The 17,806-nt window shown below is 40.5% G+C and overlaps 1 protein-coding gene across 1 annotated transcript; it reads right to left on the bottom strand.

Moving 5' to 3' along the window:
- Window positions 1–14,427: 14,427 nt before the first annotated feature.
- LOC105730582 (ADP-ribosylation factor-like protein 6) lies at window positions 14,428–15,458 on the bottom strand. Its single transcript, XM_064372854.1, has one exon. The coding sequence runs from the start codon at window positions 15,288–15,290 to the stop codon at window positions 14,730–14,732; it is 561 nt and encodes a 186-aa protein (XP_064228924.1). The 5' UTR covers window positions 15,291–15,458; the 3' UTR covers window positions 14,428–14,729.
- Between the last annotated feature and the right edge of the window lie 2,348 nt (window positions 15,459–17,806).

The following is a 17,806-nucleotide window of genomic DNA, read 5'->3' as shown; positions in this document are numbered from 1 at the left end:
AAACAAAACTCCCTAAGTCCCAAATCTATGATTCAGAGTAACTCCGCTGACAATGATCAAAATCATTCCTCAAGTTGTGGCATGCTGCTGTTACCCTTCCAGAGTCCATTTATCCATAAGTCTCTGAGGCTCTTTGTTTTCAACCTTCACTCGCTCTTCTTCATTCCTCACACCTACATTAAGAAGGATCACTTGTGATGTGCTTCTGACACCAGGTTCTTGAGAGTTGTGCTTCTGGTTTTATTGGAAAACTCTTCCTGAAAATGGTTTAATGTATATTTTAAATTATGTATGTAATGTGGAAAGGCAAATTTTTTGAGACTTTTCATGAAATTCTCATGGATTCTTTACTCCCAGTAGTTCCCAGTTACAACATATTTGTCTGTTCCCCAATATCTATTCTTTCCCTCTTCCTTGCAATAATACAGACTTTAACTGACCAACCCAGAATAAAGCCCATAGAACAAATATAGCCACCTGGAATAAAGACATTTCCCAGCTTCTCTATCAGCTAGGTATGGCCACATGACTAAGTTTTATATAATATCCTTTCCTCTTGCCTGAAATGCACATGTAATAGCTGGAACTAAGTTTTATATAATATCCTTTCCTCTTGCCTGAAATGCACATGTAATAGTCCACTTTGGACTATGAGATGGAACACCAAAGATAGGAAAATAGAAAGTTTGAATCCCTGATGATTTCAAGGATTGTCTACTTCTAGATTTTTTTTTTTTTAACAGTCTTGCTCTGTCACCCAGGCTGGAGTACAGTGGCACAATCTCAGCTCACTGCAACCTCTGCCTCCAGGGTTCTAGTGATTCTCCTGCCTCAGCCTCCCACATAGCTGGACTACAGGCGTGCACCACCACACCCAGCTAATTTTTGTATTTTTAGTAGAGACAACGTGGGGTTTCACCATGTTGGCCAGGCCGCTCTCGAACTCCTGACCTCAGGTGGTCTGCCTGCATTGACCTCCCAAAGTGCTGGGATTCTAGGCATGAGCCACCATGCCCGGCTGACTTGTAGACTTTTACTTGAAAGAAAAATACAACTCCATCTTGTTAAAGCCGCTATATTACTTTTTGTGTCTCTGTTACTTGCAGTTAAACCTAATTCTAACTGATAACCGTTTATAGATTCCTTGTTCATTCTGTCTTGGTGAACCCAATCTTAACACTGTAAGGTTGGCTGCGTGGCGGAGAGTTCGGACACGCCTCCTCCCCTCGCGGGGAGCTCAGACACGCCCCCTCCCCTCGACACGCCCCCTCCCCTCGCCGGGAGCTCGGACACACCTCCTCCCCCCCTCCCCCCTCCCCCCCCCGCCCGCCCCGGGAGCCCGGGGAAAAAAGCCCCATCAGGACCTACCTGATACCATTTTGTCCCATCCAGGCTCCACTCCCTGCCTACTATTTTGTCCTATCTGGGCCCCACTCCCCACCATCCGGGTCCCACTCCCCTCCATTTTGTTTCATCCGGGTCCCACTCCCCTCCATTTTGTCCTACTCACCTTGGGCATAGCCAATCGGACGCCTCCACTCCCTATAAAACCCCCGTGCCTGAGAGGAATCCGTGCGATTTCTCCGGCCCCTCCTGTCGGGCCGCAGAACCTCGTCCGGGATCCTGAATAAATTCCCTTGCATTGGATTATTTTCCTGCTGGCCTCAGTTTCTTCGTTTCGTCCTCAGCGAGAACAGACCTTACAAACACTTACTCTTTTTTCTATACCTTGAAATTTATTGCTCCTTCAGCTGAAGAATCCTTAAGGAATATTATGTGTTTCACAGTTCCAGTTAATTCATCTTTGTTACAAAAATGACTTAAACAACCTAATATTAAAGTAATAGCTGCAAATAGCAGTTATTGGTTTTCTGTCAATGCATATTCTAATTCTGCTAAGACTGAATTTGGCTTATCGAGAGCATTCTAGGTTGGTTTCTGGTCCTACCCATTCCACCAGCTTCCACAAATCAACATTTAATTAGCAAAAAAAATAAAAATAAATTAAGGAACAGAGCATCTGAGTACCACCTCAAACCTGTAACGAGTCTGATGGGAGCATCATGTCTCCTTGTAAGTGGAGCTTGGGAGAACACGTCCTGAGATGACACTGAAGGAATTGCTAAAACAGGGGAGTCAGACAATGATGCTGAAGTTATAACCTGAAGACAACTAGTGTCCTTCCAATCCAAAGGACAAAGTGAGAACTCGATGGACAAATGAGTTACAGAGTCACCAACAGAGAGAGTCTCAGAGGGTTGGAGGAACACCAGACTGGGTCTACAAGAGCAGTTTAAGACTTAGTCCAGCAGCAAAGTAAACACTGGTGGGGAGGGGGCATTACCGAGTGCCTTGCAGACACAAGTTAGAAGGAAGTTCCAATGGCCTAAAAATTAAAAAGAAGACATAAGATCATTAGCAAATTACTACAAATGTGAGAAGAACTTATTGGCTGGAATAAAAATAAGATACCTGAATAGATAACTACATAAAAATAAAAGTTTTGAAGAACGTCGTGGACAAAATTACCATGCTTTAATTGATGTAACTTCTTAATTTGAATTTTTGGGTACCTAGATGGATGGGACTACATTAATACCAAGTGATAGTGACCAATATAAGATCTACTGTACATTTAAACTACTCAGTTTCCTTGCACAGCACAGAACTATTTCCATCATGAAAATCCTGGTGCATTCCTCTGAGACTCTCTCTGCTGGTAACATTCATTTTAACTCAAGTAAAAAAGACCAGGAATACTGAAAACTAATAATTGAAGTGAATCACTCCCAAACAATCTCAGAATATATTCATTTGAATTACTGGGCACTTTGTTCCTAAGAAAGCAATGGTAAAATAAATCAGCCAGTGGCAATAAATATTAAGAATTTAGCAAGAAGACTAAAACAATAGATTGTGACTGAACTCCAGTGAACCTCAATAAAGTCTTTACTTTCCCACTCTCTTTAATGAGGTGGGTTGGAAGAAGGTTTCTCATCCCTGAGAGTTGAAGCCAGTTTAGCCACAGAGCTCCCTGTTCTTTCCTCTTTGGTCTTTTCCTTATTGGAAAAGGGTTTTCACAATCGGGTAGCGTGGCTCACCAGGAAGGGGAGCATCTGAGCCTCCAGTAAGAAGGACTGGAATGCAGGAGCTGGCCCAGTCTATCAGACATCTGGAGCTATACAGTCTAATTTGACAGCTGTTTGAGAGTGTACAGAGAGCTAAGCAAGCATAATTCCCAATCTCATTTCCTTCCTTACCTTGAGGCTAGGTATCTGTGATGACTTTGACACTACAGCAGACAGAGTAACAAATTCTGACTTATTAACAAGAAATGTAAAAGTATTTCCTGAGTATTACCTATATGCTTGATACTTTCATGGATACATAAGAATAGATATGAATTCTCCCCTCTGCTTGTTCCTTGGCAAAACAAGGAACAAGCACATATAATGATCTTTTCATGTATCCATGACCTCTACTAGACTGTAAGCTCTATGACAGTAGAGTCTGTATTCATCATATTCACAACTGCCCATAATAACCCAGTTCCTGCCCACTCAATAAATACTCAAATAAATGAACAAACATGGACCATTGAAGTAACAATACAAAGAAGCCTCTACATAGTCATATACCAAAGAGAGAGGCACACAATTAAAGCTACAAGCAGTTAGAGAAGGCAAGATAGCTAAGTAGACAGTCAGTGGGTTTAAAAGTGAGATTAGGCTGGGCACAGTGGTTCATACCTATAATTCCAGTACTTTGGGAGGCCGAGGTGGACGGGTCACCTGAGATCAGGAGTTCAAGACCAGCCTGGGAAACCCTATGTCTACTAAAAATACAAAATTAGGCCGGGCATGGTGGCTTACGCCTGTAATCCCAGCACTTTGGGAGGCTGAGGCGGGAGGATCATGAGGTCAAGAGTTTGAGACCAGCCTGGGCAAGATGGTAAAACCCCATCTCTACTTAAAATACAAAGATTAGCCAGGTGTGGTGGCACCTTAATCCCAGCTATTCAGGAGGCTGAGGCAGAAGAATCACCTAAACCCAGGAGGCGGAGGTTGTGGTGAGCCGAGATTGCACCATTGCACTCCAGCCTGGGCAACAAGAGCAAAACTCTGTCTCAAAAAAATATATATGTATATACAAAATTAGCTGGGTGTGGTGGTGCATGCCTATAATCCCAGCTACTCAGGAGGCTGAGGTGGGAGAATTGCTTGAACCTGGGAGGTGGAGTTTGTATTGAGCCAACATCGCACCGCTGCACTCCAGCCCGGGTGACAGAGTGAGACTCCATTTCAAAAACAAACAAACAAAAGTGAGATTAGAGTTGGTCTTTCCTATTACCTGCAGAATAGAAGAAGCTCTGACACCTGGCTAGAGCCTGACTTTGAGGTCTTGACTGTACCCCATCAAATGTATAAAGCATTCTCAAGAGAGGATATAAAGCACAAAAAACGTCAAGGACATAAGGGACAAAAAATACCCCAGGTCTGATGTCAAGGCTACTTTCCCCATATGGGACAACAGTGGTATCTTGGTGGGGGTTCTCAGGACAATTTCTTCTCTGGAGTCTAGGGATCTCCAAACAAATGACACTTTGTAAGAACACTTTCTTTGGTCACTAGACTGTTCTTTAAAGAATTCAAAGCCTGAAAGCCTTAGATACTGCTTTGGTTTGGGTGTGGTCTGTACCCACCAAAATTCATGTTGAAATTTGATCCCCAATATGCCCATGTTGGTAGGTAGAGCCTAGTGGGAAGTGTTTAGGTCACAGGAGCAGATTCCTTATGGATTGATTAATTCCCTACCAAGGGGTTGAGTGAGTCCTTACTCTTATGGAAATGGATTGATTTCTGAGAGAGAAAATTGTTAAAAAGCGTATGGCTCCCTCAGTTTCTCTCTCCTGCTTCCTCTCTTGCTGTTTGATCTCTTTATACATGCCTGCCTTGATTCTGCTTTCTGCCATGAGTGGAAGCAGCATAAGACCCTTAACAGAAGCTGAGCATTTACTGGTAATATGCCCCATGAACTTCCCAGCCTGCAGAATGCTTAGCTAAATAAACCTCTTTTCTTTATAAATTATTCAGCCTCAGGTATTTTGCTTTAGCAACATGAAGTAGACTAAGACAAATGCAAAGCTTGATTATAATACTGTAATTCAGGTGTTAATGATAGGCTTCAGAAGTGAGGATTTGGTTGACTTTTAGCTGTATGATTTTTAAGAATCAGTAGATGTCTGGACAGCTCAACCCCAGATTGCCTAGCCACTCTTGACAAGGGTCCAGGCTATACTCAGAGGAGGAACATGACAGTCATCTCCCCAGGACAGCCCAGAACAAGACCTCACTACACAGCCCAGGTGTGTTTTCATAATATGGTGAGGCTAACGGAAATGTCTCTTCACTTTTGACTGGAAGGGGAAGGATCTGGTTTTTTGTTTGTTTGGTTTTTGGTTTTTGAGACAGGGCAGTAACACTATCATGGCTCACTGCAGCCTTGAACTCCTGTGCTCAAGCAATCCTCCCACTTCAGCCTCCTGAGTAGCTGGGACTACAGTGCATGCCACTATACTCAGCTATTTTTTTTCTTTTGTAGAGACAGGGTCTCCTTATGTTGTTCAGGCTGGTCTCAAGCTTCTGGGCTCCAGCAATCCTCCTGCCTCAGCCTCTCAAAGTGCTGGGATTACATGTGTAAGCCACCACACCCAGCTCAGTTTCCTTGGACTCATAGCTGTTGGAATATAACTTATCTCCCTTTAGCATCAGCATCTTCCAAACCCAGTCCAGAGTAATGAGAAACCAGATGCTTCTTTGGCCAAGGTGCCCCTTCTTTCTTCCCCCAAACTTCTGGTGTGTGACAATAAAGTTTGTGTATTACTCGAAGTCCCAGTGGAAAACAGATGTCACACTCAAAATGGATAATTTAAGGAGAATTTGGTAAGGGGACTGGTAATGACGGGGTGAGCAGGCTATAGAGAATCAACAAGGGATAGCACTGTTGTGCCCCAGAACTGTTGCCATCCTGCAATACATGCAAGGGAATAGAGAAATTACTGGAATCTGAAGAGAGAGAGGCTATGTGCAGAGGATCACCAGATGGGAGCCCAGGCACCAAGCTGATGAAACCCCTTACAGAGGAAACAGAATAAGTATGTTCCTCCCATCAGTCTTATTTAGCAATACTCACAGGAAGTTAGAGGGCAAGGGAGCCCTTTAATGGAGTCTGCCCAGGTAACACTGGTGCAGAGAGCAAGATGAATAATGGTGAGAGTGGATCTCTGGGGCAAATGGAAGTTCTCCATCATAGCTATGCTTTATTCATTCTCCAGGAGTCTGTGTCTGTGTAAAACCCCACTCATTTCAAATGAAAAAGGCCTCCTTCTAGAATTAATCCTTAATCAAACTAGTACAGTGAGCCAAAAGCAAATCAAATTATGGAAGCAAGACCCTACATTCTAATCCCATTTCTGCCAGTAATGTGCTGTATGATGCTGAGAAAAGTAAGTTTTCTGCATTTAGGCTTCTTTCTTTGTCTACTGCTCACTATCTCTTGAGAGTATTTTGAGGATATTTGCAGCACTTGAATATGTATCAACCTCCTTTTTTCTTCAATCGCTTTCCTTAATAGCACAATCACCAGGCATTTCCTTGATTCTCTTTCTATTCATTTCTTTTCTCTCTCTCTCTCTCTCTCTTCCTCCCCCCGTACTTCATCCCATATTGAAGTCTGCCTTGTAGTGTACTGTGAATACTGTGGCGGTTTAATTCTATGTTTGTTGTAGTTATTATTTAGCTCTGTAAAAAGCTGATCCTTCAAATTTGTGTTGAATCATCCCAATGACAATCTTATCACAACTTGTTCAAAACACAAATATTGCTGACAAATATTGTTCCAAATCTCCTTGCACTGTAGTATATGACAGAGACAGTAAAATCCCAGGAGCTACATTATTCAAAGAACAACCTATTCTGTAGGATTGTGATTGTGATGGTGATGACGATGATTAGTCAATGTGTGTTTATATATGACATATGTTTACAAAGTACTAATAAATAATTAGTATTTACTATGTGGCTGGAACCATACTAAGTACTTTGCACGTGTAATTTTATGCCATCATTAATAAGTATTATTAAGTGTATTTATGATCCCTACCACTTTGTAGAAGAGGAATATAAGGCTTAGAAAGTTAAGTTCTTCAAGGAGAACTACAAACCACTGCTCAACGAAATCAGAGAGGACACAAACAGATGGAGAAACATTCCATGTTCATGGTTAGGAAGAAACAATATCATGAAAATGGCCATACTGCCCAAAGTAATTTACAGATTCAATGCTATCCCTATCAAGCTACCAAAGACCTTCTTCACAGAACTGGAAAAAAACACCTTAAACTTCATATGGAACCAAAAGAGAGCCCACATAGCCAAGTCAATTCTAAGTAAAAAGAACAAAGCAGGAGGCATCACACTACCGGACATGAAACTATACTACAAGGCTACAGTAAACAAAACAGCATGGTACTGGTACCAAAACAGAGATATAGACCAATGGAACAGAACAGAGGACTCGGAGGCAACACTACACATCTACAACCACCTGATCTTTGACAAACCTGACAAAAGCAAGCAATGGGAAAAGGACTCTCTGTTTAATAAATGGTGTTGGGAAAACTGGCTAACTATGTGCAGAAAGCAGAAACTGGACCCCTTCCTGACACCTTACACTAAAATTAACTCCAGATGAATTAAAGACTTAAACATAAGACCTAACACCATAAAAACCCTAGAAGAAAATCTAGGCAAAACCATTCAGGACATAGGCATAGACAAGGACTTCATGACCAAAACACCAAAAGCATTGGTAACAGAAGCCAAAATAGACAAATGGGACCTGATCAAACTCCACAGCTTCTGCACAGTAAAAGAAACAGTCTAATTAGAGTGAATCGGCACCAACAGAATGGGAAAAAATTTTTGCAGTCTACCCATCTGACAAAGGGCTAATATCCAGAATCTATAAAGAACTAAAACAGATTTACAAGAAAAAAACAAAGAAGCCTATTCAAAAGTGGGTGAAGGATATGAACAGACACTTTACAAAAGAAGACATACATGAGGCCAACAAACATATGAAAAAATGCTCATCATCACTGGTCATTAGAGAAATGCAAATCAAAACTACATTGAGATACCATCTCATGCCAGTTTGAATGGAGATCATTAAAAAATCTGGAGACAACAGATGCTGAGAGAATGTGGAGAAATAGGGACACTTTTACACTGTTGTTGGGAGTGTAAATTAGTTCAACCATTGTGGACGACAGTGTGGCGATTCCTCAAGGACCTAGAAATAGAAATTCCATTTGACCCAGCAATCCCATTACTGGGTATATATCCAAAGGATTATAAATTGTTCTACTATAAGGACACATGCACACAAATGTTCATTGCAGCACTGTTTACAATAGCAAAGACCTGGAACCAACCCAAATGCCCACCGATGATAAACTGGACAGGGAAAATGTGGCACATATACACCATGGAATACTATGCAGCCATAAAAAACGATGAGTTCGTGTCCTTTGTAGGGACATGGATGAACCTGGAAACCATCATTCTCAGCAAACTGACACAAGAACAGAAAAACACTGCATGTTCTCACTCATAGGTGGGTGTTGAACAAGGAGAACACATGGACGCAGGGAGGGGAGCATCACACACTGGGGTCTGTTGGGGGGGGAAATAGGGGAGGGACAGCAGAGGGTGGGGAGTTGGGGAGAGATAGCATGGGGAGAAATGCCAGATATAGGTGAAGGGGAGGAAGGCAGCAAATCACGCTGCCATGTGTGTACTTATGCAACAATCTTGCATGTTTTCACATGTAACCCAAAACCTAAAATGCAATTAAAAAAAAAAAAGAAAGTTAAGTAACTTCCCCACAGTTGTAAAATATTACTCAGATTCAGGACTCAAATCCTGGTTTGTCTAACTCTATAGCCCATGCTCTTAGACACTACAATTTGTTTGAATTTTAAGTTACACAGGCACATGATTTAAACCCTCTAACCTTGTAATATACTCAGGAGAATTTTTCCTAATCTAAAAGTAAAACAGTATCATTCTGATGTTAGATGTTGAAGATAGTTGCACAACAATGTAAATGTACTTAATATCATCAAACTGTACACTTAAAAATGGTTAAAATGACAACATTTATATTAGGCATATTTTACCACAATAAGGACATTTTGTAAGAATCAACAGGAACAAAAAAGAAAGCATTATGTCAAACTAATAAAGCAACTTTGCAAGTTTGCTCTAAATGCTTATATTATAAAATTAATGACAAATTTAAACACCATAGATGTCCATCACCTACCATATACTTCCATGTACTTGAGTATATTGTTTCCGTAAAACTATATACTCAAGCTGGTTAAAAACTTTGCAAAACTCTCTTTTTATTGGGGAGATAGAATTTTTCTTAAGTTTGATATTGCTATATATTTGGGCATGACAATTTTCAATATAAAATGAATAGGTTGGTAAGCTAATGCTTAATGAGGAGAAAAACAAAGATAACTTTGGACAGGATGTGACCCAAATTTTGCCATCCATTGACCACTGAGGATTATCTGAGGAGTTATTACAACAATTGAGCAATGTGCCCAAGGAAAAGAGTGGCATGGGAAAACCTGAAATGGAGAGGATAAAAAAGAAAGTACCACAAAAACAAAGATTCTGGTTGCAACATTATTTTTAGTTGCAAATGAAATATACAAAGTAACTGAAATGCCCAAAGAGAATGAGGAAATTATTTTATAGTTCTTTCATTTGAGAGAATATTATACAGTCATTAAAAGTTATAAAGATTTTTGTAATAACATGGATATACAGCTGGGCGTGGTGGCTCACGCCTGTAATCCCAGCACTTTGGGAGGCTGAGGCAGGTGGATCACGAGGTCAGGAGTTCAAGTCCAGCCTGGCCAAGATGGTGAAACCCCGTCTCTACCAAAAATATAAAAATAAGCCAGGCATGGTGGCATGTGCCTGTAATCTCAGCTACTCAGGAGGCTGAGGCAGGGAATTGCTTAAACTGGGAGGCAGAGGTTGCAGTGAGCCAAGACTGTGCCATTGCACTTCAGCCTGGGCAACAGAGCAAAACTCTGTCTCAAAAAAAAAACAACAAAACAAAACATGGAAATACTTATGGCTTAATGTTAAATAAAAAATAGGATGCAAAATTTTATTCACATTATACTTGGAGGATAAATATATGTGTGAATATGTGTGCAGACTGAAATAAAACATGCAAAAACTAAAGCAGTGTTTGTGATTCAGTGGTAAAATTATGGGTGATTTTTCCCCTCTATTTTCCAAACTTTCTTTAATGCCAAACCTCATTGTTGTATTAGTTATCTATTGTTATGGAACAAATTACCCCCAAACTTGGAAGCTTAAGACAGCAAGCATGAATTTTCTCGCAGATTTTGTGGGTGGAATCCAGATGTAAGCTTTGCCAGCTCCTGCAGCCTCAAGACGGCAGTCGGCTCAAGACTTGACTAAGAGATTTACTTCTTTTTTTTTTTAATTGCATTTTAGGTTTTGGGATACATGTGAAGAACATGCAAGATTGTTGCATAGGTACACACATGGCAGTGTGATGTGCTGCCTTCCTCCCCATCACCTACATCTGGCATTTTTCCCCATGCTCTCTCTCCCCAACTCCCCATCCCCCACTGTCCCTCCCCTATATACCCCCGACAGACCCCAGTGTGTGATGCTCCCCTCCCTGTGCCCATGTGTGAGGAGATTTACTTCTAATAGTTGTTGACAGGATTCAGTTCCTCTGCAGTTGTCATACTGAGGGCTGGGGTTCATCCCTGGCTGTTGTCTGGAAGCCTACCTCAGTTCTTTGTCATATGGCCTCTCCACAGGGCAGCTCAAAACATGGCAGCTATTTTTTTCATCAGAGCAAACACATTAAAGAGCAATCAAGGGCAAGCATGATGGAAACCAAAGTCTTTTTGTAGCCCAATCTCAGAAAAAAAACTCATTATTTCTGCCTTGTTCTGTTGATTAGAAGCAAATCAGCCCGTACTCAAGAAATCAGGGCTCATTGGGACTGTCTCAAAGGCTGCCCACAACAATAGTCATTAAAATTAAAAAAAAAAAAAAAGGATGAAATAAGAGCTCTTGGGCTGGGCATGGTGGCTTATGTATATAATCCCAACACTTTGCAAGGTTGAAATGGGAGGATCACATGAGCCCAGGAATTTGAAATAAGCCTGGGCAACAAAGTAACACTCCATCTCTACAAAAAAATTTAAAGCTTATTGGGCACGGTGGTTCCAGTTATGTGGGAGGCTGAAGTGGGAGGCGCACTTGAGCGCAGGAAGTTGAGGCTGCAGTGAGGCATGATCTCACCACTGTGTTCCAGCTTGGGCAACACAGCGAGACCCTATCTCAAAGAAACACACAACACACACACACACACACACACACACACACACACACAGCTGTTCTTTTCTTTTGATCATCCAGCAGGGTCTAAAATCAACTCATGACCCATTATTCTTTGGGAATATAGTGCAAGTATCAGCAGGAGCAAATATCATCAGAAGTGTGTAAGTATATTGAAAAGTTTATGCTTCTAGGCATGTAGAGAGGCTCGTTGGGGCCATTTCTGAAAGGGCTAGAATGGAGATGGAGGCTGAGGAGTAGAGGAGTGCAGAAATAGACTGCTATTGTTGCTAAAAATAGAATTATTTCCTCCCCTAACTCTACAAATCCTAAAAGGTTTCATTATGTTTTGTTCTTGACCAACATGTCTTTGAATCTTTTGGTTTAGGAAAGACCTATTATATTTTTTAAAGGATCAGAGGAAGAATTAAAAGGCAATAAAGAAAAACAGTTCTCGACAAGCCCAATCTGGCAGTTTGTCACAGCTACATAGAATTCGCTAAAAGCTGCACACATTTCACAGAATGGTAATTTATACCTTTTCACTGGGAAGTACTGGGTATCCCTGACAGACCAAAAAACATGTGCAGAGAGGTGGGGGGAAGAATGGGGGAGACAAAGTTGATCCCCTCCTCCAAAATGAAAGAGAAAGAAAAAGATGCATCAATGATGGGATGTTAGTATCTAATTATGCCCCAGATATCAGCAAAAACCACCGTCTGCGAAATTCCACCCAGAGTCTGACAGTACTGTAGTTAATGTCTTCATGTCTCCAACAGGGGATCGCAATGTACCCTTTGAGAAAAGGGGAAACTTGTCCAGCTCCCTTCAGCCCAGGTCAGATTACAATGGTACATCTTTTAACTATTCCCTGCAGACAACTGCAAGAAAGTTGTTTGCCTCAGTTTATTTATTTATTTATTTATTTTGAGATGGAGTCTCGCTCTGTCCCCCAGGCTGGAGTGCATTGGTGTGATCTCGGCTCATTGCAACCTGAGAGGTTCCACCTCCCAGGTTCAAGAGATTCTCCTGCCTCAGTCTCCCAAGTAGCTGGGATTACAAGTATGTGCCACCACGACTGGCTATTTTTTTAAATTTTTATTTTTAGTAGAGACAAGGTTTTACCATGTTGGCCAGCATGGTCTTTAACTCCTGACCTCAGGTGATCTGCCCATCTTGGCCTCCCAAAGTGCTGGGATTACAGGTGTGAGCCTCAGTTTACTACTTGAAACATGAAGTGAGCCCCCAAAGGACTCAGACCTCAATTCTGCTTCTGTGACTATCACAAATCTGGGAACTCTCCCCAAGTTAGACTCCAACTCTGGGAACTTGGAGTTTGTGAGGCAGAAATAGTTGCTCCCAATCCTCAAACAAAACGACAAATCTGTCCAGCTAAGAAGGGTTTTTATTTTACTCTACTGAAACAAAGAAATGGATTGCCTTCTTTGTTGTTTGTTTTTTGTTTGGGGAGGTGGTGGTTGTTGTTGTTGTTGTTTAATGGGAGCATAGGAAGATTTTTTTTCCGCCTTGTGGTAGGCAATGTCCATGTCTTAATTCTTGGAATTTGTGAATATGTTATGTTACTGGTCAAAGAGGAATTCAGATTGCAGATTGAATTATGGTTGCTAATCAGTTAAACTTAAAATAGAGAGGTTATTCTGGATTATCCAAGAATCACAAGAGTCCTTAAAAGTGGAAGTAGGCCAGGCACAGTGGTTCACGCCTGTAATCCCAGCACTTTGGGAGGCTGAGGCAGGTGAATCACCTAAGGTCAGGAGTGCAAGACCAGCCTGACCAATATGGTGAAACCTTGTCTCCATTAAAAATTAACAAAAATTGGCTGGGCATGGTGGCATGCACCTGTAGTCCCAGCTACTCGGGAGGCTGAGGCAGGAGAATCGCTTGAAACCACGAGGCAGAGGTTGCAGTAAGCCGAGACTGTGCCACTGCACTCCAGCCTGGGCGACAGAGCGAGACTCCATCTCAAAAAAAAAGTGGAAGCAGAAGGCAGAAGATAAGTGTCTGAGTGATTTGATGTTAGAAAGACTTGTCCAGCTGCTGCTAGCTTTGAAGATGAAAGGGGACCATAAGCCAAGGAGTATGGTGCTTCTGGAAGCTGGGAAGAAAGGGAAGAAGATTCTCCCCAGTGCCTGTAGAAAAAAATGTAGCCCTGTCAACACATTGATTTTAGCCCAGCGAGACCCAGATCAGACTCTGACCTCCAGAATTATAAGGTAATAAATTTGGGTTGTTTTGAACTACTGAGTTTATGGTAATTTGCTAAGACAATCATAGAAAATAGCCACAAGCCAAACAAATTGCTAAAGTATAGCTTATTTAGTCTTTGAATGGTTGTTTTATTGGGAGAGGTTGCACAGAAATGAGTAAGGATTAGTTTTGGCCTGGTTTACAGCAATATTGTTGAGGCAGCCTAAGCTGCCATGGTGATCATTAGAAGTGGTCATAGAAACAGCAGTCCTATTTCTCATTGACTTTTCACACTGAATTGTGATAGTAACTTCCATCCACTGTAGAAATTGATTTCAGTTAGTGGAGAAATTGGAAAATACAGACATGTTTATTTCATTGAAAACTGAATGGAAAACAAAGACATTTACCTTTTACTAATACTCTGAGAACACAAAGCCTCTTCTCAGCTTTCTTTAAGTCCTGAAATTTAGAGACATTATGGCCTAGGGGGGAAAAAAAAAGTCCTTTAATGCCCATGTAAATCAGAGAGGCCTGTCTTTTTTTTTTTTTTTTAACATTACATTTTACATTTTATTGACAGTGACACATATTAAAAATTGAATGTATATTAACTACTCATGGTCCCTTATAAACGTTTAAGGTTATTTTTCACAAGCACAATTCATACTGCAAAATCATAAACTAAATTTTTAAAAAAGACAATTAAAAAATAAAATACTTTAAACATATCATAAATCATGAAGGGATGAGATGGCTTGTAACTCTGACTTTTAAACATTCTACATACAATCAACTGTAGATCTTCACTAAGAAGTTGATAATTCTAGGGAGCCCTTTTGAGGGAAGATTTAGTTTTTAAATAATTAATGGCCAGATTAGCATACCTGAAGTCCTATGTTCGTAAAAAACTCAATCAGAGTCCATAAATGCAAGCAGAAAATTATATTTTTAGATGCATAAACATCTCTTAAAAAATGTAAAGTATTCTGTTTGCCTTAGATAGATTCCTTGAATTGAACATTGCTGAGGTTTCCAACTATTATCTTTTCATGCCTTCACAGCCTGGATCTGATCTTGAAGCCAGTATACACCTTCTTGCAATCCTTCTCCTTTTATGGCATCACTAGTGCAAATATGCCAGGGTTTATCCTTGATGTTCTCTAAACACAGCAATTGAGACACTTTTACAGATGTCAGTGCATCTCTAAGATCCATTTTATTTGCAAAGAATAAGATTGGAATTCGACGGTGTTTAATATCTGAATGATTCAGAAGAGTATCGAGTTCTTCTTTGGCCACAACCATTCTTAATCTATCACTACTATCAATGACAAAAATAATAGCTTGACCTTCTTTATAACAGTGTTCCCAGAGATTTCTGTACCTTCCTTGACCTGACATGTCAAACACCGTAAATGATAAACTGGATGACTTGAGTTTCTCAATGCTGAATCCTGTTGTTGGAATGATATCTTGAGATTGAGCATTTGAAAGTTTAAGTTTGTTAATGATTGTTGTTTTGCCACTACTATCTAGCCCAAGGCACAAAACGTGAACCTCCTTCTTCTTCAGGCCAAGCAAGACTGAAAGTCTGTCTAGCAATCCCATAATGTGATTCAAATATTTAGAAACCAGCTGATTTTTGAGGTTAGTCCAGCGGGCGCAGGGGCTGGTAACAGGAATGGACGCACTCGTATTGGTCTCTGGGATGGAAATCTGGTGCGAGGGTCCCTCAGCCTTCTTCTCTACACCTACATAGGAAGGATGTCTGGTAATCGAGGCCTATCTTTTTAAAGCTTGTCCTTCATAGAATAAGTTAGATGAAATCCCATTAATATTATCTAGAAACATAAAGAACAAAATCTATTCTCCAGGAATGAGAACCTGTGATTCCAAACAGGTTAGCCATTTAAAGCTAAGGCTATGGTGTGGTGAACTGGTGAGTATAAAGAGATGGACTTCTCTTGCTTAAAAAGCTTTGAAAATGCTGCAATATTTTCTTTCCTTTTTCACTTTTAAGTGTCTGTGAATTGGAAGACTGACAGATGACTGTGGCTGTTAAGAGGTATATTCTTCCGGTGATGGACTTGCGCAGCTTCCATTAACACTTAGGGGAATTATGTGCAACTATCAGTGGGAGAATATATCCCTAATACTCTATTTTTAATTTTTTTTCAATTAACAGTTATGTTTAGTCAATCCCCAGCAGGATTTGTTAGTGAGATTGCTGGCTTCCTAATGCAAGTTTCCTTTTAGTTAGCTGAGCTAATGCTGATGACCTGTTTTTACTTGATGATGCATTGTTAGATATATCCAATGTCTACCTAAATGCATTTATGAATTAAATCTTGTCTGGGAAGGTTGGCTCATTCAACCTAAGGATTAGAAATTATATTGACCCAAGAAGCAAGACTTGCTATATTTAGTCTGGATCAGTGCCAAAAATTCACAGCCAGACCAAGGGTTTAGCAGGCCCTGACATCACTTTTACTCCTGAAAGTATTCTGTTATTATTTTAAGCCAACTGCTTTGAATATGTTAAATGTTTCAAATTTCTGACTTCTGTTAAGAAAGACATGAACATGGAACTATTTTCTTCTCTCATCTCATTGTATCTTATAAAACATAAAAATTAGCAATTATGCTACATCATTTGAAAGATACAATTCTTAGGTTTCAATTATTTCCAATTTTGTTTAGAGCCTTATTTTCAAATCAATGCTATTCAGTGCTCGAAGGGAAAAGAAGGAACTGGAAGAGGAAAGAATCAGCCTTTACCAAGGACCAACTGATATTTTTATTCTCATTCTGTGATGAGGAAACTAATACACAGACAGGCTAATTATGTAAATTCAGGAAAGGTACAATTGAGTTGGTAGCAGAATCAACATTCTGCCCATACCCATCTGAAACCAGGTCTCACATACTTGTCTTTTGATTATTAATCCTATCTTGATATAAGAGAAAAGGGGTATGTTTCATTTCAGTTGGATAAGTAAAGAAGTGAGACAATTATAATAATGGAATAGGTTGGGAACCTCCCAAGGAAAGCTGAATAGCTTTTGACTCAAGCTTCCAATGCTTTTTTAGACATTTTCCTCCTCTCCTCTCTTGCCTTTCCTTCCTAATAAAAGCGCTAATGAAATTAAACATTAAAACTTCAGGAGGAAAAAATCTCCAGGAGGGCACAAATTGCCATTTATCTTTGTATCTCCAGGGCCTTGTACAATACCTGGCCCAGAATAGGTGCTTGTCACTGGCTCATCATAGGAAAGAAAGAATTAATAAACCAGTGAACCAGTGAAGATTGTTCTATTTATAATGCTCATTGGAACTGCTGTTTCACTTTTAAATGTAAGGAAGTGTTCTGTTATTATTTTAAGCCAGCTGCTTTGAATATGTTAAATGTTTCAAATATCTGACTTCTGTTAAGAAAGACATGAACATGGAACTATTTTTCTCTCTCACTATGCACAGATAACACACATACGTATATATTAGTCATATATTTGTATTACGCTTCCAAAAATGATTTGAAACAGTTCAGATTCAGAGGTGTAAGCACTCTGACCTATCCAGTAACATTCTCAGAAAGAGTATTTTAAAATTCCGTTAATTAGGCCAAATGTGGTCCCAGCACTTTGAGAGGCCAAGGAGGGCGAATCACGAGGTCAGGAGTTCGGGACCAGCCTAGCCAAAATGGTGAAACTCCATCTCTACTAAATATACAAAAAATTAGCTGGGCTGTAATCCCAGCTACTCAGGAGGCTCAGGCAGGAGAATTGCTTGAACCTGGGAGGTGGAGGTTGTAGTGAGTGAGATCACATCATTGCACTCCAGCCAGAGTGACAGAGCAAGATGTTCCAAGAAAAAAAAATCAGTCAATTAATTATTTTTTATTTTTTATTTTTTTGAGATGGAGTCTTGCTCTGTCACTCAGGCTGGAGTGCAATGGCATGGTCTTGGCTTACTGCAACCTCAGCCTCCCAGGTTCAAGCAATTCTCCCACCTCAGCCTCCCAAGCAGCTGGAATTACAAGTATGTGCCACCATGCCTGGCCAAATTTGTATTTTTAGTAGAGATCTAGTTTCACTATGTTGGCCAGGATGGTCTTGAGCCCCTGA

This window comes from Aotus nancymaae, unplaced genomic scaffold, assembly GCF_030222135.1.
Source record: "Aotus nancymaae isolate 86718 unplaced genomic scaffold, 86718_ANA_hifiasm-v0.15.2.pri h1tg000008l, whole genome shotgun sequence".
Lineage (NCBI taxonomy): Eukaryota > Metazoa > Chordata > Mammalia > Primates > Aotidae > Aotus > Aotus nancymaae.
Note: the sequence above shows the minus strand (reverse complement) of the source record. Positions and strands in the feature narration are given on the sequence as shown.

Excerpts from the sequence above, each read along its gene's own strand:
- LOC105730582 (XM_064372854.1), bottom strand. The coding sequence starts at position 15,290 with ATGGGATTGCTAGACAGACTTTCAGTCTTGCTTGGCCTGAAGAAGAAG.